The following is a 24,237-nucleotide window of genomic DNA, read 5'->3' as shown; positions in this document are numbered from 1 at the left end:
AATTTGAGAGAGATTTTCAACTGTAATGGACAGAGGGAAACCAGTAGATGAATCTCCAGAAGGTGTTCAACAAAGTACCTCACAAAAGATTAGGTCATAAGATAAGAACTCATGGGTGTTAGAGGCAGTGTATTGGCAAGGATATGGAACCGGCTAATGAGAAGGATTCACTGAGTGAATTGTGAGTGGCTTTAAGGATTCTTTTTCAAGTTGGCAATCAGTACTGGCACCACAACTGTTTACAATACATATTAAAGGCATGGAGGAAGGTACTGAAATGTACTGTAGCTAAATTTGCAAATGATACCAAAATAAGTGGAAAAGCATGCTATGAGTGGGATACAAACAGTGTAGAGAGATATTGATAACAAGTAAATGGACGGAAAGTTGGTTAACAGAGTGCAATGTGGGAAAATATGAAATTCTTCATTTTGGAAGGGACAACAAGACAAAAGAATTACAGCATTATTTAAAACAGAAAAGCTGCAACATTTGGGGGTACTTGCGCACAAAACATAAAGCTAGCACACTGGTAAACAGGAAGGTTATGGAATGTTGGTTCTTATTTCAAGGGGTGGAGTAAACGAGTGGAAACGAGTGGTGTTGGCGAGACCACATCTGGAGTACTGTCAGCAGTTTTGATCCCTTTATGTAAAATACCATTTCATTGGAGGCAGTTCACAGAATATTCACAAGGATGAACCCTAATGTACAGGGATTGTATTATGTACAAACGCTAAACAGATTGCGATGCTACTCATTGTAGGTTTGAAGAATGGGGCCGGGGGTAGCGGGGGGGGGGGGTGATCTTATTGAGCCATATAGGATTCTTAAAGGGCCTGACAGGGTAAATGCTGAGATGTTTACCTGCATAGGAGTATAGTACCAGAGTGCATAGTCTCATAATAAAGTTGTGCCAATGTAAAATAGGAATTTCCTCTCTGACAGGGGTGAGTGTCCTTGAAACTCCTTGCCACATGAGCTGTGAGGGCAGCATCCTTAGACAGAGAGATTCTTCATCAGTCCAGGAAAATTAAGTATTATGGGAATAATGCAAGAAAGTGGACACAAGGCATGTTGGATCATCCATGATCGTATTGAAGAATGGGACAGGTCTAAGGGGACAAATTGCTTGCATCTCCTCCTATTTCTTGTGGTCTTAAAGACGCATCAACTAAAAAAATGTAATTAATTAAAGCTCTTAACTGCAGATTTTTATTGAATTCAAATTCTGAGGTCTGCAGTTGCAGGATTCAAACCTGGGTCTTCAGAACATCAGCTGGGCCCCTGGATTAATAATCGAGTGATAATACCACTAGGCCAAGAATGTAATTTTTAAATGTAATTTTACAAATGCAGAACTATCTTTATGATGGTAACAGTACACCCTATCATGCTGGCTTCCCATTTTGAATGTAAAAAGGTACTCCAACCTTCAAGTTCATCTTCATACCAAGTTTGGTGCAAATGCTGCTACTCCATCAAATTAGTCATTCCCCCAGCAAAATAAGTTAACTGTGTTCTTTAAACCACCATTACATGTCATACCCTTAAGTGCAGAACAAAGGTGCGAGGTTTTAGTTCTATTTGGGTGCGACCACCTGTTCTAATTTCTCACAAACTGCTTTTAGTACAACTGAGCAAAGGAAAGGGGCAAAACTCAGAATTGATTCCTGAGCTATACCACGACTGTGATTTGGTCTGTGATCCAAATGTGTCAGAAGAAAATGGGGCTAAAAAGTAGTCTAATAATTAACTTCCTTTACATTTAGTACAGTTTCCGACTCCCATTCTTTCATAAGAAACAACATCATTTGTCATCAGTGAACAGATGTGCTGATTTCAACTAAATCAAGCAACTTAAAAACATAGCTCACCACAAGCACGCCATTAGTGAGGATTTCAACAGGAGGATCGTTGCTGTAAAAGGAACATGCTGATATTATTATAGTGGTGAATGAAGGATCATATAGTAAAAGATTCATGACCAAGTTTTCTGTACAGGAATATTCACTCTCAAATACCAGTGATTCCTCACTACATCAGGATCGAACATTGCTGAGTGGTCAATAATAAAAAGATGTAAAATGAAACAATAAAAAGGGGAGGTGAAATAAAATTGCGCTTTTAACGTGCCCCTCCCTCTAGTTAGTTTTAAAGGACCTTTTAACAGGCCTGTTTATCTCTGTTTTGTGCATGGTGTGAAATGTAAAAGTAGGAATAGACCACGAAGCTGCTCAAATCAGTCTGCCACTGGAGGCCATGTGGAGTTGCTGGTGTTGGACTGTGGACAAAGTCTGAAGTCACACAGACCAGGTTATAGTCCAACAGGTTTATCTGAAATCACAAGCTTTCAGAGTGTTGCCCCTTCATCAGGTGAACTACAGGTCATCAATTGTGAACTACTATCATACACTTTAGTGTCTTTGGTTAACAAAACTCTTTCTCAGATTTAGAACTAACACCTGATATAGCATCTTCAGTTGTTTACTGAAGTTAATCTGAAACTTTTACCACCGTTTGCATGTTAAAACTTTCACTTCCCAAAGTTCTGGCTGTAACATTTATGGAATGGCCTTTGTCTCAGTTTTCTCATTCAGTGGAATTAGTTTCTCTCTATAAACCCATCCATTCACTTTTATATCATAGTTCCCTGATCAACTTGCATCTTAGTCTTCTAAATTCCAGGCAATAGATCCTTCGATTGTGTAATTGCTCTTTTGTGGACTTTGGACTCTAGTGAACTCTAATACAACAAGCTGAAGAAAATGAGGGGTTAATAATTGCAAACAGAGCATTGTGTATACTTGATAAGAAACATAGCAAAAAAGCTAGAGTGTTAGGACACCAGTTGAAACTTATAGCTGGATGGATATTTGTTGGGCCTCAATGGAATGTAGAGTTAATCAAATGTACCAGAAGTTATTGAATATTGGGTTGTCAATCACTGGGCAATCAAAGTACAGACCAAGATGAAAATATAAACACTGAAATAAAAGTAAGAGATAGCAAGAACCAACACTCATTGAAGGAGCCACGGGTCAGGGATCCGGCGAGAAACAGCCCTGAGTTAGTATTCTTTACAGGCTATGAAGTACTTGCATTTTGTTATGTACTTATATATATTACAACAAAATACACTTAAACCTTGGTCAACTGGTTAGATTTCATTTATTTGCTGTGTATTTTGTTACAAAATACAGTGAAGAGTGTTGTATAGTGTTGTCACATTCTGGCACCAACTTAAAACATGGAAAAAGAAACCAAAACAGAATATAAAAGGCAGAAAAATGAAGAAGCAGTGTTTTTACAGTCCTTCTTGATAAGTGCTGTCATGGGCTATGGGCCTGATGACCAGGCATGAAGCCCCTTCACCATGCTGCCAGAATAGAAATTACCTGTCTTCGGTGCCATCTCACCTCCACTGATTCTTTATTCTTTAACGGGATGAGGCTGTCGCTGGCTAGGTAACATTTATTGCCCATCAGGCAGTTGAGAGTCAACTACATTGCTGTGGGTCTGGAGTCACATGTAGGCCAGGCCAGGTAAGGAAGGCAGTTTCCTTCCCTGAAGGTTATTACTGAACCAGGTGAGTTTTTCCCCGACAATCGGCAATGGATTCATGGTCATCATTAGATTCTTAATTCCAGATATTCATTGAATTCAACTTCCGCCACCTGCCACGGCGGGATTTGAACCCTGATTCACTGATGTCCTTGCCACTGAGTCCTCGATGGACCTTGCCAAAGCAGACGCCGTTGTCGCCGGGTAGCACACTGGCCCAAACCTGACTTTGCCACTGCCACAAGTCCGCTTCAGTCCCACCTCGCCGATGTAGCCACTGCTGATGCCGTCGGGAATCGTATTGGGCCCAAACTCGCCTCTGCCACCACCTTCTTGAATCTGCGACAGACGTGGATGCTGCCGGGAAACACAAGCTTGCCGCAGCGGCCGTGAGTCAGCACTGGGATTGCCTCAACAATGCAGAAACTACCAGGAACCCAATCTCGCCTCTGACATCACCGGCAGACCGACCCGCTGATGCCAATGCTGTCACCGCGAACGACCTCTTCAACACACCGAGAGTTAAAAATAAAAAAGTGAGGAAAAAAAGGAGGCAACAAAAAGAAAAGCGGACAGAGCGGATGAGTCTCGGGCTCAGAAGCCCTAATCAACTGTCATCCTACTGAAAGCTGTGACCTCTCAGTTGTACAAGTTAAGGATCAGAGCTAAGGGCAACACTTGCTGTCCACAAGGTGGGATTTAGTTATAGAACTTGAGAATACGTCTTGCTAAATTTGAACCTTAAAACTCACAAGCTGGGATAGCCGTTGATTACGGGTGAATTGCTATAAAAGGACTTAAAATGGTGGCAGAACAACTCAAGTAGGAATTACAATTGCAGAATTATGGAAGTGAGAAATGGCCAAAATGGATATATACTGTAATTAAGCAGCTTACGGACCATGGGTTCATGGGAGAACAATACTGGGAGTATTCACACATGAAGGTCAGGGAAAATGAGTGTCCAAGTTAACAAAAACTTACAGCAATACCAGGGGAAAGTGTATGGAAAAAAAGATGAGATCCAGAAATTAAAGACAACATCTTTAAGAGGAGCAAATGAAAAAGGAAGAAAAGATCCAGAAATTAAAAGACCAGCTGGTAAGGAAAAGGAAAACTAGTGTCAGAGGGAACTAAAAACAGAGAGAAGTAATGAAATAACAGTGTGAAGCTGGATGAATAGAGCAGGCCAAGCAGCATCAGAGAAGCAGGAAAGTTTGATGTTTCGGGTCGGGACGCTTCTCTTGACCCAAAACGTCAAGCTTTCCTGCTCCTCTGATGCTGCTTGATCTGTTAGCGTTCATCCAGCTTCACACTGTTATCTCAGATTCTCCAGCATCGGCTGTTCCTACTATCTCCAGAAGTAACAAAATGCAAGGTTCGTATTTGAGTCAATTTCAAGGTCAGGCTGAAAAGGGTGAAAATAGTTGCATAAAGGCCAAGAAGGAAGTGGAATGGGTTAAACAACATTTAACACAGTGCAAAAATGTAATAGTTGACAGGCTCTTTAAACATGTTACATCATTCACAGGAGGAGAAGGAGACACACTCGCAGGTTGACCATTACGAGTGAGAAAGGAAATTAGGAAATTGCAGTCATAACTGTTGAATCAAAGGGGTATAATGTAGAAACGTAGGAAACAGGAGCACGAGTCGGCCATTCAGTCCTTCGAGCCTGCTCCACCATTCAACAGATCATGGCTAATCATCCATCTCAGGACTCTGATCTCAATTTGTCCTCAAGTTCTTTAATTCCCTTAACCCTAAGAATTCCATCTAACTCCTTGAAAGCATTCAATGTTTTGGCCTCAACCCGCTTTCTGTGGTAGAGAATTCCACAGGCTCACCTCCTGCTGGGTGAGAAATTTCCATGTCTCAGTTTAAAATTACACTGTTTCTCAGCTGCTGTACTATTAAATATTTCAGAATTTTCCATATTACTGAAGTCAGGCTAACTGGGCTACTACTTCAGGTTTACCCTACACCTTATTTTTAAAATAGCCCGTGTAATAACTTAAGAAGCCCAAATGGAAGGAATATCATTCATCAGTGAAGACCAAAATACAGCACTATATTGACATTAGCCTCGTTTCAGACCAGGACAGACAGTTTCGATTTTTTTTTAAAACCCTGGGTCTGTTTTATTTTCTAGCCAACCCATTCAGAGCTGCTGGGTCGGCTTCATTTATATGTATTTGTTTTCAGTCCAGAAGTGGTCTTGCATCAGCTTCCCAAAAACTAAATCATGGCGTCATTTTTTTGTAGTTATTATCCATCATCAGAACATCATCTGTACAGCCAATTAGATTTTTGTATGCAAAGCTCGTTACAGCAAGCGCAATGAAAAAGCAAGGGAGGGCTAGGGAATTGTTTTTTATATATTAAAAGGTGTACATCTGTACATCTTTGAATATGATGCCTCCAAGACCACCGCCAGCTGCCCAAAACCCCACCCCTGAACACTGCCGCATTTTCATCATCCCTCCTGAATGGTCTGTCCTCAGTAAAGGTCTCATGTTGGTTCCCTTCTGCTCCCACCTCAATGAGTTCCATGCCTGCTACAACTAAGCTCTTCCTCCATTGCCTCCTGCCTCCTTCTTCGACAAAGCCTCTCAACAATCCTCTGAGGACTCCATCTCCCATCTTCCTCTTGGACGCAAATCATGCTCTCCACTTCTTTGAAAACTTCCCGATCCCTGGCCCCCAGCTCTTCATCTTTACTATGGGCATGCAGTAATACCCCATAATTATGGTCTGCAGGCCCTCAATTTTTCTCCCCCCTCCAAAAGACCCATCTGGTCCTCCCCCCCGCCCCCCCCATACCTTCTTCCACCTCACCGAATTACTCCTCACCCTCAATAGCCTTTCCTTCAGTTCTTCTCGCTTTCTCCAAATTCAAGTGGGATGGCCTTGGGCATCCACATGGGCCCCACCTACGCCTGCATCTTTATCGATTATGTTGAGCAGTCCCTCCTCAGAATGTACACGTCTGTTCCTCAACTCTTCCGCTGTTCTATCAATGACTGAGTTAGTGCTGCATCCTGCACCCAGGCTGAACTGGAGTGGTTTATCAACTTCGTTAACAACTTCCACCCCGCCCTCAAATTCTCACACACCTCTCTCTCCTTTCTTGATCTCTCAGATTCCATTTCTAGCAACAGGCTGTGACCTGTCTTTTACTGTAAACTCACACACTCCCGTAGCTACCTGGGCTACACCACCTCTCACCCTGTATCCTGCAAAACTACCATCCCGTTTAACCAATTACTCCACCTCTGTCACAGCTGCTCTGATGATGAGACGTTCCACTCCCAAATATCCCACATGAGCTCCTATTTCAAACAAAGTTCTTTCCCCCACCTCTCATCCAGAAAGCCCTCTAACCGCCTCCTTCATTTCCTGCTCAATAGCTGTAAGCTTGAGCCCCCAAAACATAAAAAGGTAAGGACCCCTTGTCCTCACTTTCCACTTCACCATCCTCCGTATCCATCATATCATCCTCAAACACTTCCACCAACTCCAATTAGACCCCACCACCAGGAACATCTTCCACTCCCCACCCCTCTCTCTGCCCTCCACACGGGCTATTCCCTTCACCACCACTCAGTTTGTTAAATACTCCACACTCCCCACCAACCACTCCAACCACCACCCACACCACACTCCCCCATCCCCTACCACCCCCAGCAGAAGCCCTGTAACTAGAAAAGATGCAACACCTGCCCACACACCACCTCCCTCACCTCCATTAAGGGCCTTAAACAGTCCTTCCACACTGTTTCACCTGCACTTCCTCCAACCTAGTCTATTGGATCTGGTGCTCCTGATGTGGTTGTCTCTACATCGATGAGACCAAACGTAGACCAAGTGGCTGTTTCACCAAGCATCTTTGCCTGGCCTGAAACAGCAGCTTAACCTCATGGTCATCACTCATTTCAACTCCCTCTCCCCCCAACATATCCATTTGCTGCCTCTTCCAGTGTCACAGTGCATCAGATCGCAAATTTGAGGAACAACACTTTATCTTCTGCCTGGGCACCCTACAGCCTGGGGGGATTCAATATTAAGTTCTCTAATTTCAAATAACTTTCCCACCTAGCCCCTGACTCCATTTCCAGCCCTGCCTCCTCCCTTCCATTCTACCTACCGACCCTCCCTTCTGCTACCAACCAGATTCATCCCTCCCATCGACCAACCAGCTCATACCTACTACTGGTGTCCACCTATCACCATCATTCCACTACCCTCCTCCCCTTCCTCTTTATCTGCAGTTCCCCCTATCTCCATATCCAGTTCTGAAGAAGGATAATACCTGAAACCTAGACTTCTTTCCTCCAGATGCTTAGCTTGCTGCCTTCTTCCAGTGACCGGCTTGTCTAATTTTGGATTTCAGCATCTGCAGTTTTTTTGTCTGTATATAGTAGGAGTTTCCTGACTGGATCACATTAACAAGCCCAATCAGGGAGCCTTGGCTGGCATAGAAAAAGGATGAGTGTCAGACATATTGACACTCTGATACCTGATTTGAATGACGCAGTACTAAAGTCAAAGACTTACGTGAAAATAAATGATGACTTAATTATAGATACTGGCTTCTGTGGAGTTATTTCCAAGAAGTCTGCTTTATAAATGGCTCAGGGTGTTGGGGTCCATCTGTGCAGACCACTGCCTCTTACCAAAGGTACTCATATCTAAATGATACACAGGGAGATTAATTATTGTTTTCCATGAATTTAGTAGGGATTATTCAAATGAGGTTACTTTAGCTAAACTTCAATGGATAGGAACGGTTCCAATATCTACAGAATCTTGCAAGGTGACCATTACTATCTCTACGGCCAGTTTCTTCAGTACTCTGGGACATAGATCATCAGGTCCTAGTGATCCATTGCCTTTTAATTCCATCAATTTCCCCAACATCACTTTCCAAACAAAAACAGATTTCCTTCAGTTCTTCTCACTGACACGACCCAACATTTTTGGGCAACTGGGAATACAGCAGAAAGCAATAAAGTTGACTGGGGAAATCTGGCAGATGAGGCTAGTTGGTATGGGGATTGGAAGGATCCTCTTCCTCCAGAACCAACTGTACCATATCCTCTGCATTCATCGGTGCTACCAGATGCATTAGATGATGCTCTACCAATGGCACCATTCATCACACAACCACGCATGGTGGTAGGGCAAAATGATGGGATAGTAGATCCCTTTTCTACCTTTGTAGCAGATGATCAAATAAGGATTCTATATGGATTGATGATTTGGAATCAGCTAAGTCAATGGTAATGTCTGAGAGTCCAACAGAGTTCGCTGCACTATCAGAGTCAACAGACAGGCACTGGTACTCTGTAACAGATATAGGCAATTTCTTGAATCACAGGATATAATGGGGCAAGTCCCTACAGTGGGATTAAACAAATGCAGGCCAAGAACGGATGTACACCCACTTGCATATGCAGTTCAGTCCAGAACAACTACAAAGGCATCTATGATCTCAGATTAGCCCACTGTAATTTACAAGGAGTTCATTTATCCAGATACTTGAGATCTCACTCAAATGAGGGTAGTCAGAATTTGTGAGGTTTATGACCCTGAAGGTAATGCTCAGACTGAACAATGGAATGGGTGTCATGGTACACAACTAGGGCATAGGAAGGAGAAATATAAATCAAATGGTTAAAAGTGAAGAAAAAAAAGAGAAAGGGAGAATTAGCACTAACATTGAGATGCCACCTCCATATTTGGCTCAAAGACAATAAAAACCCATGAATAAAAGTCCTGGTGGGATGCAACACTGCAATTGTGGGAAAGGGACACTCCATACAAGAGAGTGCTGCTCCTCAACAGCAGCCAAGAGATGGCAGGAGTGGGGAATTAATACATCCTAGATTCCCCCAACACCTTGAGGGTGCTGTGTGACCAGCAGCTTGAAATCAAAGTGGTAGTAGAGGAAAGTACTGACCTGAACATCTCATGGCCTCCTTTCAGGATGATGAAAGGGATGGTGGAGTAGAAGGATTGTGGTGAAAAGCACCAGTTACCAGTGGGTGGTCCAGGTTACTTAGAAGCAAGTTGCATCCAGGTGGTGATGTGGGGCACTCACCGGATAACTGATAGTGTCAGGTCTCAGCAGAATAGGAGGGAGAATATGATCTGCTTACCCAGAGGTAGCAGGTGAGATAGGAGGCCATGTACAAAATTCTCATGGGATACCTAAAGCTCCTGAACAACTCTAAATTCAGCAAGGGTGACTGATCCCACTTGGTTTAAGTCAGAACAAAATACTACGTAGTGACTTTACAAACCATTGTCAAGTTGGAATGGAAACTAAGTCATTCCCGTTTAGATGAGGTAATTTTTTGTAACGTGTCTTTAGTTGTGGACTTACCCTTGTCAATGCAACATATCTTCGGAGTTTGTACAATTAGGAGAAACAGATTGTCTTTTGAACTGTTGAGAGTGGGAAAATATGTACAATTTTAAGAGAGATACCGGGTATGATCCCTAAAGGGGAATATACAGAGAGAATCTGTGCAATGGCAGAATTTTGGACAAAAGCCACCAAGATGACGAGTATGCTGTTGACTGTGGCTAAATGGAAGGGAAATCTTGGTTGAAGGATAGATTCCCAGAAACAACACAAGTTTCCCAAGCAGGCAGCAGAAGAACTGTGTGAAGTGGCTGACAGTCTGTTACAAGAGGGCATTCCTAGACATCTTATCACCAGTAACTCTCCAATTTGGTCAGTCTGCAAACCAGATAGATCATGGCGCTTGACAATCCACTGTCCAGAATGCAAAGTCACATTTCTGACTGTCTCAACTGTGGCCACTAGCCCCAGAACAATGATGAAACAGCGCCTCAATCAAAATGGTTTACTACTTGTCATTAGCAATCGATTCTGGTCAATATCACTGCAGTGGGATTGTCAGTACAAGTTTGCATGCACCCTCAAGAGCCTGCAATGCACTTGGACAAGCCTTCCCCAAGGTTTGTAGAACTCTCCATCTATTTTTCACCTGAGATTGGCATTAGGATACAGTCCTTTCTCTAGGCCTGGATGCCTGGGCTAGTACATGGATGATCTTCTGCAACAGACAGAAATTCAAGTGAATATTTGATCTGCTGGACAAACTCTTTTGCCTTCTTAAGAATATAGGAATGGAAGTCAACTCCTAAAAAGCCCAGAAATTGAAAAATAGAGTCATTTACTTAGTGGTGGCACAGGGAAAACATGAGAAAGAACACAACCGTAACCAAACAATGCTTGATCTAGCTCAAGATCACAATTCGAAAACTTTGAGATCATTTTTGGGAAAACTAAAAAACTGCCAAAGCCACACTGACAGATTGACTTTGCAAGTGATATCTCTGCATGAGCTTCCAAAGAAGAATACAGAATAGGAATGGACACCCAAATGCACCTCTGTGGTCTCAGAATTAAAACAAACATTGGCCACAAACCAGCATTGCAGGGCCTTGATCATCCTCGCCCTTTGCTCTCAAAAGCACCACCTAATAATACCTTGCATACAAAAGAAATACTAACTGTATCTTGTGGTATGTAAACCCTGTAGCATGCAGTCTTACAATCTGCAACAAGGCAACTTTTTGAGCTATCCAATATTTTATGTATGTAATTGGCTACCTAGAATACACCTCCTCCCACACACCCACCTGCAAAAATTCCATCCCCTATTCCCAATTCCTCCACCTCTGCTGCATCTGCTCCCACGATGAGGCATTCCACTCCCGCACATCCCAGATGTCCAAGTTCTTCAAGGACCGCAACTTTCCCCCCACAATGGTCGAGAACTCCCTTGACCACGTCTCCCACATTTCCCGCAACACATCCCTCACACCCCGCCCCTGCCACAACCGCCCAAAGAGGATCCCCCTCGTTCTCACACACCATCCCATCAATCTCCGGATACAACAAATCATCCTCCAACACTTCCGCCATCTACAATCCGACCCCACCACCCAAGACATTTTTCCATCCCCACCCTTGTCTGCTTTCCGGAGAGACCTCTCTCTCCGTGACTCCCTTGTTCGCTCCACACTGCCCTCCAACCCCACCACACCCGGCACATTCCCCTGCAACCGCAGGAAGTGCTACACTTGCCCCCACACCTCCTCCCTCACCCCCATCCCAGGCCTCAAGATGACTTTCCATATTAAGCAGAGGTTCACTTGCACATCTGCCAATGTGGTATACTGTATCCACTGTACCGGGTGTGGCTTCCTCTACATTGGGGAAACCAAGCAGAGGCTTGGGAACTGCTTTGCAGAACACCTCCACTCGGTTCGCAATAAACAACTGCACCTCCCAGTCACGAACCATTTTAACTCCCCCTCCCATTCTTTAGATGACATGTCCATCATGGGCCTCCTGCAGTGCTACAATGATGCCACCCGAAGGTTGCAGGAACAGCAACTCGTATTCCGCTTGGGAACCCTGCAGCCCAATGGTATCAATGTGGACTTCACCAGCTTCAAAATCTCCCCTTCCCCCACCGCATCCCAAAACCAGCCCAGTTCGTCCCCTCCACCCACTGCATCCCAAAACCAGTTCAGCCTGTCTCTGCTTCCCTAACCTGTTCTTCCTCTCACCCATCCCTTTCTCCCACCCCAAGCCGCACCTCCATCTCCTACCTACTAACCTCATCCCACCTCCTTGACCTGTCCGTCTTCCCTGGACTGACCTATCCCCTCCCTACCTCCCCACCTATACTCTCCTCTCCACCTATCTTCTTTTCTCTCCATCTTTGGTCCACCTCCCCCCTCTCCCTATTTATTCCAGAACCCTCACCCCATCCCCCTCTCTGGTGAAGGGTCTAGGCCCGAAACGTCAGCTTTTGTGCTCCTGAGATGCTGCTGGGCCTGCTGTGTTCATCCAGCCTCACATTTTATTATCATATAACAAAAGATATTGCTTTAAAATTACCCTCCAACACAACTGCACAGGCAGTAGAACTGACAACAGTCACATTTGTGGTAACCCATTCTGACTGGTGTCTCCCACCAGTAGACATACATTCTGATAGTATAACAGTCAAACCAAATTTTTGCCCCTTTGGAAAGCAACAGGTTTTGCTTCAGCAGTTAGAAAACCTCTGCCACCTGCACAACTAGAGAAAGCCCAACTGAGATACCAGGTGGAAAATCTAAAGTACAGAGTGACAAACAACTGGTAATGACGGAGGGTAAATACCAGTACATGACAGAAGTCAAATAATCTATCAGTCCCATTATATGCAAGGACATCAGAGAGTGAAGCGACAGTAAACAGAACAAAGGAATTTTGCTGTGATAATGGGAACTGCAGATGCTGGAGAATCCAAGATAACAAAGCGTGGAGTTGGATGAACACAGCAGGCCAAACAGCATGTAATGCTGAGATGCTGCTTGGCCTGCTGTGTTCATCCAGCTCCACACTTTGTTATAAAGGAATTTTGCTTGTGGCCCGATATGAGAAGACATGAAACACTATGTGGAAAAATGTTTGGTATGTGCTCAAAGTAGTGCAGATCAGTATGCTCAGAAAAAAGAACTGAAGCATACAAGACTAATGAATACGCCCTGGTCCAAGTCAAGCAGATTTGGATTTATCCCAAAAACTATGCTGGGCTAAATAGCTATAGTGGACAAACCTAGCCCTTCAGTAAACAGTGATGTTAGGCACTGAGAAACTGGGTTGGCATCATGTTAAGTGAAAATGCTTGGAACACAAAAATCACATAGTAACACAAACACCATGTTATGTCCGGTGTGTCAGGACAGAAGGGACTAGAGGCACAGAAACTTGCAGCAGAGGGCTCAACAAATTTTGGGAAAATTATTGCGTTAGTGAAACAGGAGATCCAGAAATTAAACTTGGAAGCTCTTCAAGGCCTGGTGATGAAATCTTGAATTGAGGAAGGGTGTGTTAGATCTAAAAAGAAAACGTGGACTCAGAAAAGACCTAAGACAGGGAATGTTAAGATATGTTTGAGTCACAAAGAAGGGGGGGGGGAAAATCAGATTCAGTAAAGAGCTGAGGAGAAGAATAGCTGCAATCTTGTTAGTCACAGATAAGCATGGGACAACAATTGTAATGGTTGATAATGCTAGCAGGCCGCTACCTGTTTGTGACAGGAAAGGTGAAAATGAACTGACAATGGAAGTTGTGACAGTGCACGTTACTTTTTAAGGAAAAGATTAGAATTGAACGTAGCAGGCAAATGTAAAGCAACGCATTTTCTGGTGATGCTGTGTGAATTATGTGTGATAGAGCGAAGAAATCAGACCACAACGCTATGCTCTCCCTCCCAGCTTATAAACTGAAACTGAAGCATGAAGACCTAGTTACAGAAAATAATGCAGTGTTGGTCTGAGGAAAGAGAATGGCTTCTACAAAACTGCCTACAGTCAGTGGGTTGGTCCATATTCAAGAACTCAGCGGCGAACCTTAATGAGTTTGCCACTACCATTAAGTACTTCATTAATAAGTGTGCATATGACTGCGTGCTGAAGAAATTAATCTGAACGTTCTCCAACTGGAAACCATGGATGACTCGGGAGATCCACTCGCTACTGAAGTGGAGGGATGGGCACACCCCTGTCTGCATCAACAGTGCTGAGTTGGCACTGGTCGACAGCATCAGGTTCCTGGAAGTGATTATCACCAACAATCTTTCCTTGTCCACCCATGTTGATATTATGGTCAAGAAAGTACAATGCCTCTCCTTCCTCAGAAGGCTAGGGAAATTCATCACATCCACAAAGAATCTTACCACCTTTTATGGATGCACCACAGAACACATCCTGCCTGGTTGCATCACAGCATAGTATGGCAACTACTCTTCCCAAAACCACAAGAAACTACAAGGAATCGTGAACACACCTGTCTTTCACACAAACCAGCCTTCCATCCACGGACTTCATCTACACTTCTCACTGCATCAGAAAATCAATTAACATTATCAAAGACCTCTCCCATCTTGGTTATATCCTTTTCAACCTTCTTCTATCGAGCAGAAGATGTAGGATTTTGAACTCAAGAATAGCTTCTTCCCCACTTTTATAAAACTTCAAATGTACCTCTTAAATGTTGATCCTGATTTCTCTCTGCACCTTCTTGGCAGCTGTAACCCAGTATGAGAACGTACAGAAGAACATTGCGCATTGTGTTCATGGATGTGTAGACTAGGTATGTTATCCATAGGGAAATGATAGGGGGATGGGTCTGGGTGGGATGCTCTTAGGAGGGTTGGCATGTACTTGTTTGGCTGAAGAGCCTGTTTCCACACCATAGGGATTCTATGAACATAAGAAACATACAATAGACAATAAGTGCTGGAGTAGGCCATTCAGCCCTTCGAGCCAGCACCACCATTCATTATGATCATGGCTGATAATCCACAATCAGTATCCTGTTCCTGCCTTATCCCCATAACCCTTGATTCCACTATCTTTAAGAGCTCTATCTATCTCTTTCTTGAAAGCATCCAGAGACTTGGCCTCCACTGCCTTCTGGGACAGAGCGTTCCATATATCCACCACTCTCTGGGAAACATGCTTCCTGCCTCTAGAGTGTCCAATCCCTTAATAATCTTATACGTCTCAATCAGATCCCCTCTCATCCTTCTAAACTCAAGTGTATACAAGCCCAGTCGCTCCAATCTTTCGACATATGATAGTAGGAACAAGAGTAGGCCTTCTCGCCCCTCAAGAATGCTCTGCCATTCAGTAAGATCATGGCTGATCTTTCCATGGACTCAGCTCTATTTATCCACCATAACCGTTAATCCCTTTACTGTTCAAAATCTATCTTTGCCCTAGAAACATACAATGAGATTGCTTCAACTGCTTCACTGGGCAGGGAATTCCACAGATTCTCAAACCTTTGGGTGACAAGATTCCTCAATTCAGTCCTAAATCTGTTCCCCCTTATTTTAAGACTATGCCCCCAGTTCTAGTATCTTGCAATCTCTTCTGTTACCCTGATGCATTTGCATAGTACAATCTGCCTGTAAAGCACTTAAGACAACACATTTTACTGAATCTCAGGACTCATGATAGTAATAAATCAAATCAAAACAACTTAACAGTCAGAATCCTTCTCCTGGGATGAGAAGGAAAATACACTTACTATCATCTTAACTATGCCATTGAAGAAGCCCTGTGTAGATTTAAGTCTCATGTGAATATACATCCACAGATCAGGATCAATTTGCATACTGTAATAACTAATGTCGTTAACTTTGAATGATCAAACATTTACTATGGCTATGTTTAAGCAATGGTAAAAGAGAATATAGCAGAAACCTGATGTACAGATCATTATAAAGTAATTTGGAAAAGAGATCAGTTGTTGAAAGGTGGCAATGACGTTCAAATTTAAAGTGTATTTTTTAAACAGTGTGAAACGCTTATAATTTGCTAACCTTGCTCGGTAACATTTTAATATAATGTGGAAATCAACTATCCATCAGAATGCTCTAGCTAGACGAGAGGTGATGACAGAATGTGATCCAGAAGAACTGACTGCACAATACCCAGTCTCTGTCCTGCTCCTGTAGCCACAGTAGCGATGAGGTTTGTTCAGTTAAGCCTCTGATCAACGTTAACGCCCTAGAAAGTTTGCGAGACTCCACAATGCTGGAGCCAATCATGGTTGCAGAGAGATTAATGGGTATTACTTTTTGGTATACATACACCCAAGTTCCTCCAAACATCTTCATTTAATAAGTTTCACATTTTAAACAAAAAAATTTGCTTTTCTATTCCTACTAACGAACCTCACACTTTTCTGCATTACGCTCTATCTGCTACACTGTTGTCCATGTCTAATGCACAGCTTACATCCCCACTTAGCTTTATACCGCTAGCAAATCAATTACACTCAACTCTGTGCAAGTTATTTATTACTGTAAGTAGCTAAGGGCTAACACCAACACTTGTGGTACTTCATTAGTTACAGCCTGCCACTTGAAAGATGCCCATTTATTCCTACTCTCTGCTTCATGTTTGTTAACTCATCCTTATATTATGCTTGTATGTCACTCACAAATCCATGAATTCTTACTTATGTAAGAAACTTTTGTGTGGCAACTTACCAAATGTCCTTTGGCAGTCAAGGTATATGACATTTTTTCTTCAAGAAAAGGCTGAAAAGAGACTTGTTAGAGGTATTTAAAGTCATGAGGGGTCTGAAATATTGCCGATAATGAGAAACTGTTCTCAATTGTGGAAGGATCAAAAGTGAAAGGGGCTTGACTGAAAGTAATTGGCAATCATAAAAACAAGATGAGAAAACACTTTCATTCGGTGAGTGGTTAATGTCTGGAATGGATTGCATGAGACTACAGTGAAGGCAAGTTCAACTGAAGCTGTCAAAAGGAAATTATCTGAACACGAAGAATGTGCAACGTTATGGGAAAATGCAAGAGAATTGCCCTAAACAAATTGCACATTCGTAAAGCCAATGCATTCCTGATGGGCCAAATGGCTTTCTTCTATGATGTAATAATTTTATGATATCTAATGGCTCCCCTTTATCCACTCGATGACTTCTATGCACACACTTCTTAAACAGGAATGCCTTTTCACAGAAAAATAAGACTCTGTCTGATCATACCATGATTTTCTAAGTGGATGGTTAAATAATTTCCAGTTTCCTGACTATCAAGTCAAGTTAACCACCTACAATTCACTGTTTTCTATCTTCCTTGTTTTCTGAAGCACTGTTACATTAGGGAATCCCAAAAGATCTTGAGCAGGACCTCTGCAGCTACCCGCTTTTGAATCCTAGGTTGGACATGACCACACCTTGGATATTTGCGAACTTGTAGTCCCTTAAATTCCTTCTATGCTTCTTTTCTCCCCATTATCAGATATCTTCTGTTCCTTACTTTTAAGGAATAGCCCCATGGCTATTTTCTGTTGCTGATATATAATTTATGTCCTCTATCATGAACAAACATGTAAAATATTTGTTCAGCACCTTTGTTACTTCTTCATTTTCCACGAAAATGTCTCCTTCATCCGTTTCTAAGGGACCAACATGGTATTCTGAATATGCTTCTTTTCATAAATGCATAAAAGCTGTTACAATTTGATTCCTTGCTGGATTACCCTCATATCCTATTTCTTCCTTTTTAAACATTTTTGGTCATCTTGTATAAAGTTTGAAAATTCCTCTAACCCTCAGGTCAATGCCTATGCTTTGTAACATTTGAGTCATTGATGCTTTTGACTCCAGTTTCAACCACTGGAGGGCTTTCAACTGTTTCTTGTTTATCGCAGAACAGCAGGTTTGTGAGTACATATACTTTGATGCTCACTTGCACAGCTGCCGTCAGCTCCAGCATCTATGTCAAGATCGAGGCTGTGACAAGTTGGTGGTCCAGTGGTTTTGGTGAAGTCTGATCTGAGCATAAGTAAGCAGCTTATGGATGGGTACGCGTTGCTCAATGATACTTCTATCATGATGCTAATAATTGGGAGGGCTTTGATAAGGTGATAATGCATCTGATTCAATTTGTCCTCCTCATTCATGAAAATAATATCTGCCAACTTCTCAAACCTACAGGTGTAGAAGATGGCAATACCTGAACTAGTGCACAAGCCTTCAGTCAGCCTATAGCCTACACTGAACAAAATAGCCAGTCACCTGTAAACATCACATGGACGAACACTGGTATTTGTAGTAAATGGCTTTGAAAAGAAATAGTTATTAAAAAATGGCAAATAGGATTGAAAGACATTTTCCCGATCCTCAAATCTGCTGAACCCCTGTAAATTCAATGCTCACCATTTTGCCAAATGAAACTCCACTTCCAGTTGCTCATCATCCTAAAAGCAACAGATTAAATGTAATAAGATTCCTTTGCTCACTTATTGTTTTTAGTCTTCAATGTTGTATTGAGCTTAGATGTAGGGAAATCTAGCAATCAGACTTTCAGTTCATATTACTTTTAAAAACATCTTTAGATTACCAGACTCATTGCACCAGTAACCCTGGCCTCAGTAACCATGAGGCTGAAAAATGTATATGAGGAACACAGGGAATAGCAATAGACTATTTAGTTACTCATGGCTGTGCACTAACCTGTGCCCCAACTTCAAAATTCCAGAAAGCACAACCCTAGCAATTTAATCTTTGCAATTTAATCCTTGGAGTTCAGATATTATTCTAGAAAACCCGCAATATTGCCCAACCAAGGCCAATGGGAAGACTCTTAAGTAGTCCACCAGAGCTGAGACTTGGTGTGTGGGGTGATATTAGGTTAATGGAATGTGAAATTCCATTTCCCAGCAATGGTTTGAGAAGCAATGATCAAGTGAACACTATGCTTGTTGTGTGTTGAGCATTAATAAACGCTGACTAACATCAAACCTTTTAATAAAGCCCAACTTCAAGATCAAGTCAGGGCACATGAGGCTCCTACTAACTCCTACTACTAATGAGCACCTAACTCATTATCATTCAAAAGTTGTCAGGATTCACCATTTTGTTCTTCAGTGTCTCCCGATTGCCTAGCTGTATTACAACCTTGATAATTAAACAGCTTGCTCATAGGAATGGCTACATGTAGAAAATTCTGAAGTGGGAAAGATACAGAGACTGCGTGCAAAAAGTTGGCTAATGGAGTATATTGTGGGAAAATGCAACCTTGTTCATTCTGGAAGGGAAAACAAAAGAACAGAATATTACTTAAATGGACAAAAAATTGCAGAAAGCTGCAATACAAAGGCACAAAATACTTGTGCACAAAACACAAAGTTCACACACAGGTACAGCAGGTAATTGAGGGGACTAATGGAATGTTGGCTGTTATTTTAAGGAGGTTGGAGCAAAAGAGTGGGAAATCTTACTGAAACTGTACAATGTCCTGGTGAGACCACACCTGGAGTCCACTGGCCAGTTTTGGCCCCCTTATTTAAGGGAAGATACTATTTCATTGGAGGCAGTTCAGAGAAGGTTCATGAGGATGATCCCTGATGTGGAAGGACTGCCCTACAAAGAAAGGCTAAATAGTTGGGACATTACTCACTGGAGTGAAGAATGAGGGGTTATGTCATTGAAAGATATTAGATTCTCAAGGGGTTTGATGAGGTAAATGGTGGGAGGATGTTTTCCCTTGTGGGACAGCCTAGGGCCAGAGACCATATTCTCAGAATAAAAAGGGCGCCGATTTAAAATTGAGGTGATAAGAAATTTCAACTCTTAGGTGGTTCAGAAACTTGGTTGACTCTCAGAAAGCTGTGGGTGCAGTCACTGTGTATATGTAAGACTGAGATGCATAGAGAATCAAGTGTTACAGAGAAAACACAGGAAAGTGGACATGAAGAATTTTGGATCTGCCATGACCCTATTGAATGGTAAAACAGGCTTAATGGGCCAAATGGTCAATTTCTATTTCTAGTTCTTATGGTATTATGGGGGGGGGGGGGGGGGGGGGTGGAATAACCAGTGCTCGAAAGAAAGCCCACTAAACAGGAAAAGAGAGCAATTACTACAACTTTAACAGGTTCTGCCACAGTACGATTATCAAAACAAGGTTCATGCGAGAAGGAATTGAATTTCACATACCTTGCGTGTCCTCACAGTATTTCAGAGCATTAATTTTGAAGCGTAACCACTTCAGCATATCTTCTGCCATAATATGGTCCTTTGACAGGCTGGGCTCCCCTTTTATAAACATCATTTCTATTGGCTGGGCTTCTGTTAAAACAGTTACAGCACACACTACTTTCCTTTTTAGAAAAGGGAACATGGTTCTATCACAGCAAAATAAATACCTCACCTTCAGGTCTACAGTAGTCTTCAAATCATTCCCATGTTCAATATTTCCAATATCAAAGGCTACTGTTGATAGATGTTTTGTCCCTTTAACTGTGGCATCATAGAGGGAGAGTTCCAGTACATGCTAAACAAGACAAAGAAAATCTCAAACAGGCCAGCAAATACATCTTAGTGAACCACTGCGCAACACAAGATTGCGAGGCAAACATCATCTTGTTAAGGAAACCTGTGGCTGCATCCCTAATCAGTCTTCAATTAAACCAAATAAAATGTTTCCATTAGTGTCACAATCACTAAGTGTAAATGTGACAAAATATGGGTGCTGCACAAGATTCCCCATTGTAAGAAAGTGTGGGCTTTGACTATTTCGATCATGATACAGTATGTCCTTCTGACACCGCATCCAGTGGGATACAATATGGGCTTTTCCCATTCTTCCCATGTAACACCATATGAATTATGCTTTATCCACAATCTCAGACAACTGTATGTTTAAGAACTCCTCATGTCTCTATTGCTTTTTTTTTGCCTATTATCCTGAATCTTCACTGTTCTTTATTCTTCCATGAAGGGGGACAGTTTTCCCGACCTACTCTGATCACACATTATGGTCCTCTCCTCCCAACCTTCTTTTCTACAAGGAAAGCAGCCTTAATTTCTCCAATTTACCTTCATAACTGAAGTTCCTCTTCTCTGGAAACATTTTCATGGATCTTTCCTGCACTCATTCTAATACTTTCACATCCTTCTTAAATATGGTACCCAGAACCGAACAAAATATTATCGTGTACAAGTGTAATATAATTTCATTGCTTATACCCTATTAAATCAAACTTAGGGTACTACATGCATTATTACCTACTGTTTCAACCTATCCTGCCGCATTCAATGATTTGTTCACATACACGTCCTTATAGAATTTTATTCTTTATAATGTCTGTGCTTCTTTCCTATGGAAATGAATAACTTCACATTTCAGTGCACTGAATTTCACCCGCCACTACTCTGCTCATTCCACTGATCTGTATACATGTTTTTGAGGTTCTATACCATTCTCACAGAATGCATCCATGTTTTGTGAAAATTTTGAAACGTCAAGGTCTAGGCCACTAGTATATACATCAGGAACAGCCATTCTAGTAACAGTTCTGAGGAAGGGTCACCAGACCTGAAATGTTAACTCTGTTTTCTCCTTCGTAGATGCTGCCAGATGAGCTTTTCTAGCAACGTTGTTTTTGTTACAGCCATTCTCATAGTTGAACAACTCCACACACATCTCCCTCAAGTCTGAAAACTATCCACTAACCACTTCTCTTTAGTACCTGTGACAGCTAATTTAACGCACTTCGCCACTGTTCATTTTATACCATGACTTCAAAAATCTGTTATGCAGCACTTTGTCAAATAGCTCTGGATGTAATGTGCAGCATAGAAACGGTATTGCCGTCAACCATCCTCTCTGTTACTTCAACAAAAAAAAGACAAGTTAGCTAAACACAATCTGCCCTCAACAAATCTGTACTAGTTTTTTTAAAAAAATTAACTTGTATTTGCGCAAGTAACTATTAGTTTTGTTCCAACTTATCATTTCCAGAAGTTTCCTCACCATCAAGATTGAACTGCCTGCATTTCTTGAACAAGAGAGTGTGACATTTGCAATGCTTCAGCCCTGTGACGCCAACCCCATGTATAAGAAAAAATCTGGTGAATTATGGCCACTACCTCCACAATTCCCAGTTTCACTTCCTTCAATATCTTTGAATCTCATTCAGTCTTTTTGCTTTATGGGCCCTTATTCAATAATTCGTCAATTTTGAGCATTTCAGATGTCAAAATAATGCCCTCTTTCACCATGACCTGGTACTGTATCTGCATCTGTATTTGCCAAGAATGAAAAGTATTTAATTAAGAACTCAACCATTCCTGTCTTCACATCTAAATTCCCTTTCCAGCTGCTAATTGGCCATGCATCACCTTTACTCGTTCGATGCCTATAGAAGACATTTGACTCCCTCTTTTGTTGGCTTCTTATTACCTCTTATGTAAGCCTTTCATACTCTACTTCTTGTAATTCCTCTCTGGACCTTTCTATATTCAGCCTCCTTCCCAATTTATTATCCACCTAAAACTTATCATAAGGACACTTTTTCTTCTTTCTCTTTATCACCGTATGCCTTTGTTTTCCAGCAGTCTCTCGTCGCGATTGCCTGACTTTTCCCCATTGCCTCTGCCTTGACTCTCTGACTGAACATACTCTTCTTTAAAGGTCATCCATTGTTCAGTTACGGTTGTACAGTTTCTACAAACCTTCATGTTCAATTTATCTGGTCAGATCCATTTTTATCACAGTGAATTACTGTTACTCTGTATATTTCCATGTCCCTTTCTATAGCCAACTTGAATCAAATGAAACTATGATTGTCTTTTTCCCTCAGATGTTACCCTACCAACATCTGATTTAAACAGTGCACCAAATGCTCAAGAACCAGATCAAGCAGTACCTAGAAATATACTGCACTAGAAAATTACCTGAAGACTGTCTAGGACCATTCCCTTTAGACTACTATTATCCCAGTTTCCAACTGCAATTTCGCAATTCTTGAACTTGTGTAAATTCCTTGCACATTTGTTCCTCTAGATCTTTCCTAACACTTAGGATGTGACACAGTTTGGCTACTGCACATTTCTCAACATAACAATACAGCCCCGCACATGCTTTTCCAATGTAACAAAACACAGCATGGACTCTGCACACTCTGCCCAACATAACAATACTGAATCTAATGAACTTAAAAGACCATATACAGACAACAAACGAAACGAACGTCATCTACAAAATACCTTGCAAGAACTGTGACAAACACTACATTGGACAAACAGGCAGAAAGCTAGCCACCAGGATACATGAACATCAACAAGCCACAAAACGACATGACCCACTATCACTCGTACCCTTACATACAGATGAGCAAGGACATCACTTTGATTGGGACAACACATCCATCCTAGGACAAGCCAAACAGAGACACGCACAAGAATTCCTAGAAGCATGGCATTCCAACTGGAACTCCGTCAACAAACATATTGATTTGGAGCCAATCTACCACCCCCTGAGAAAAAGAACAGGAAATGACATCACCAATGCAGGAAATGACATCACCAACCCAAGGAAACCTAAACAGAAATAGAAAGCGGGACGTAACACCAGTGCTTCACTGGAGGCGCACCAATGATGTTACCTAGAATGGTGACGAAACGTCTGAAAACTAACCTTCCAGCTCAGCGAGCAAACTCACATCCAGAATACTGTATCTGCATATCTACCGCAAACATAATAGAATATGAATTCTGTAAACCCTCCTCAACCTTATGCAACGTGGAATTTATTTACCTACTTCAATATAACATAGTATGGTCTTTACAGTCACCACAAATGGGAAATGCAACCACTCCTCCTAATGTAACACAATACAAGTTCTGTGGATCACAGCCCTCTGAAAAACGTGACCCAACCTGGTTTCCATAAACCCTTCCCAATTTGGCCCAACCGACCTGGTTTCCGTAAACCCTTCCCACTGTGACCCAACCTGGCTTCTGTAAACCCTTCCCAATGTGACCCAACCTGGTTTCTCTAAACCCATCCCACTGTGACCCAACACGATCCCTGTATATTTTTCCCAATGTGACTCAACATGCTCTCTGAATCCCCTTCCCAATTTGACTCAACATAGGCTCTGTATCCCTCTCCAAAGTAACACAGAATCTCTGCATGCCCCTTCCACTGAGATGCAGTTTAAGCTCTCAGTAACCCAAGATATGGCAGAATAACATTAATTTCTCCCATAAAAGCTTTCCAAATTCAGCAGCCTCGATGCTGAATG

The 24,237-nt window shown here is 42.1% G+C and overlaps 1 protein-coding gene across 1 annotated transcript in view; it reads right to left on the bottom strand.

The window, feature by feature from the left end:
• Positions 1 to 24,237, bottom strand: part of LOC125455295 (cytosolic phospholipase A2 zeta-like) — a 99,330-nt gene that overhangs the window by 74,637 nt on the left and 456 nt on the right. Inside the window, exons 3-8 of the mRNA XM_059649470.1 lie at positions 20,358 to 20,480; positions 18,362 to 18,402; positions 17,892 to 18,133; positions 8,781 to 8,910; positions 6,149 to 6,284; positions 3,678 to 3,921 (exon numbers count right to left, since the gene is read on the bottom strand). Of these exons, the coding sequence (XP_059505453.1) occupies positions 3,678 to 3,921; positions 6,149 to 6,284; positions 8,781 to 8,910; positions 17,892 to 18,133; positions 18,362 to 18,402; positions 20,358 to 20,480 (916 nt within the window). The remainder of the gene's footprint in view (positions 1 to 3,677; positions 3,922 to 6,148; positions 6,285 to 8,780; positions 8,911 to 17,891; positions 18,134 to 18,361; positions 18,403 to 20,357; positions 20,481 to 24,237) is intronic.

This window comes from Stegostoma tigrinum, chromosome 10 (assembly GCF_030684315.1).
Source record: "Stegostoma tigrinum isolate sSteTig4 chromosome 10, sSteTig4.hap1, whole genome shotgun sequence".
NCBI classification, from domain to species: Eukaryota; Metazoa; Chordata; class Chondrichthyes; order Orectolobiformes; family Stegostomatidae; genus Stegostoma; species Stegostoma tigrinum.
Note: the sequence above shows the minus strand (reverse complement) of the source record. Positions and strands in the feature narration are given on the sequence as shown.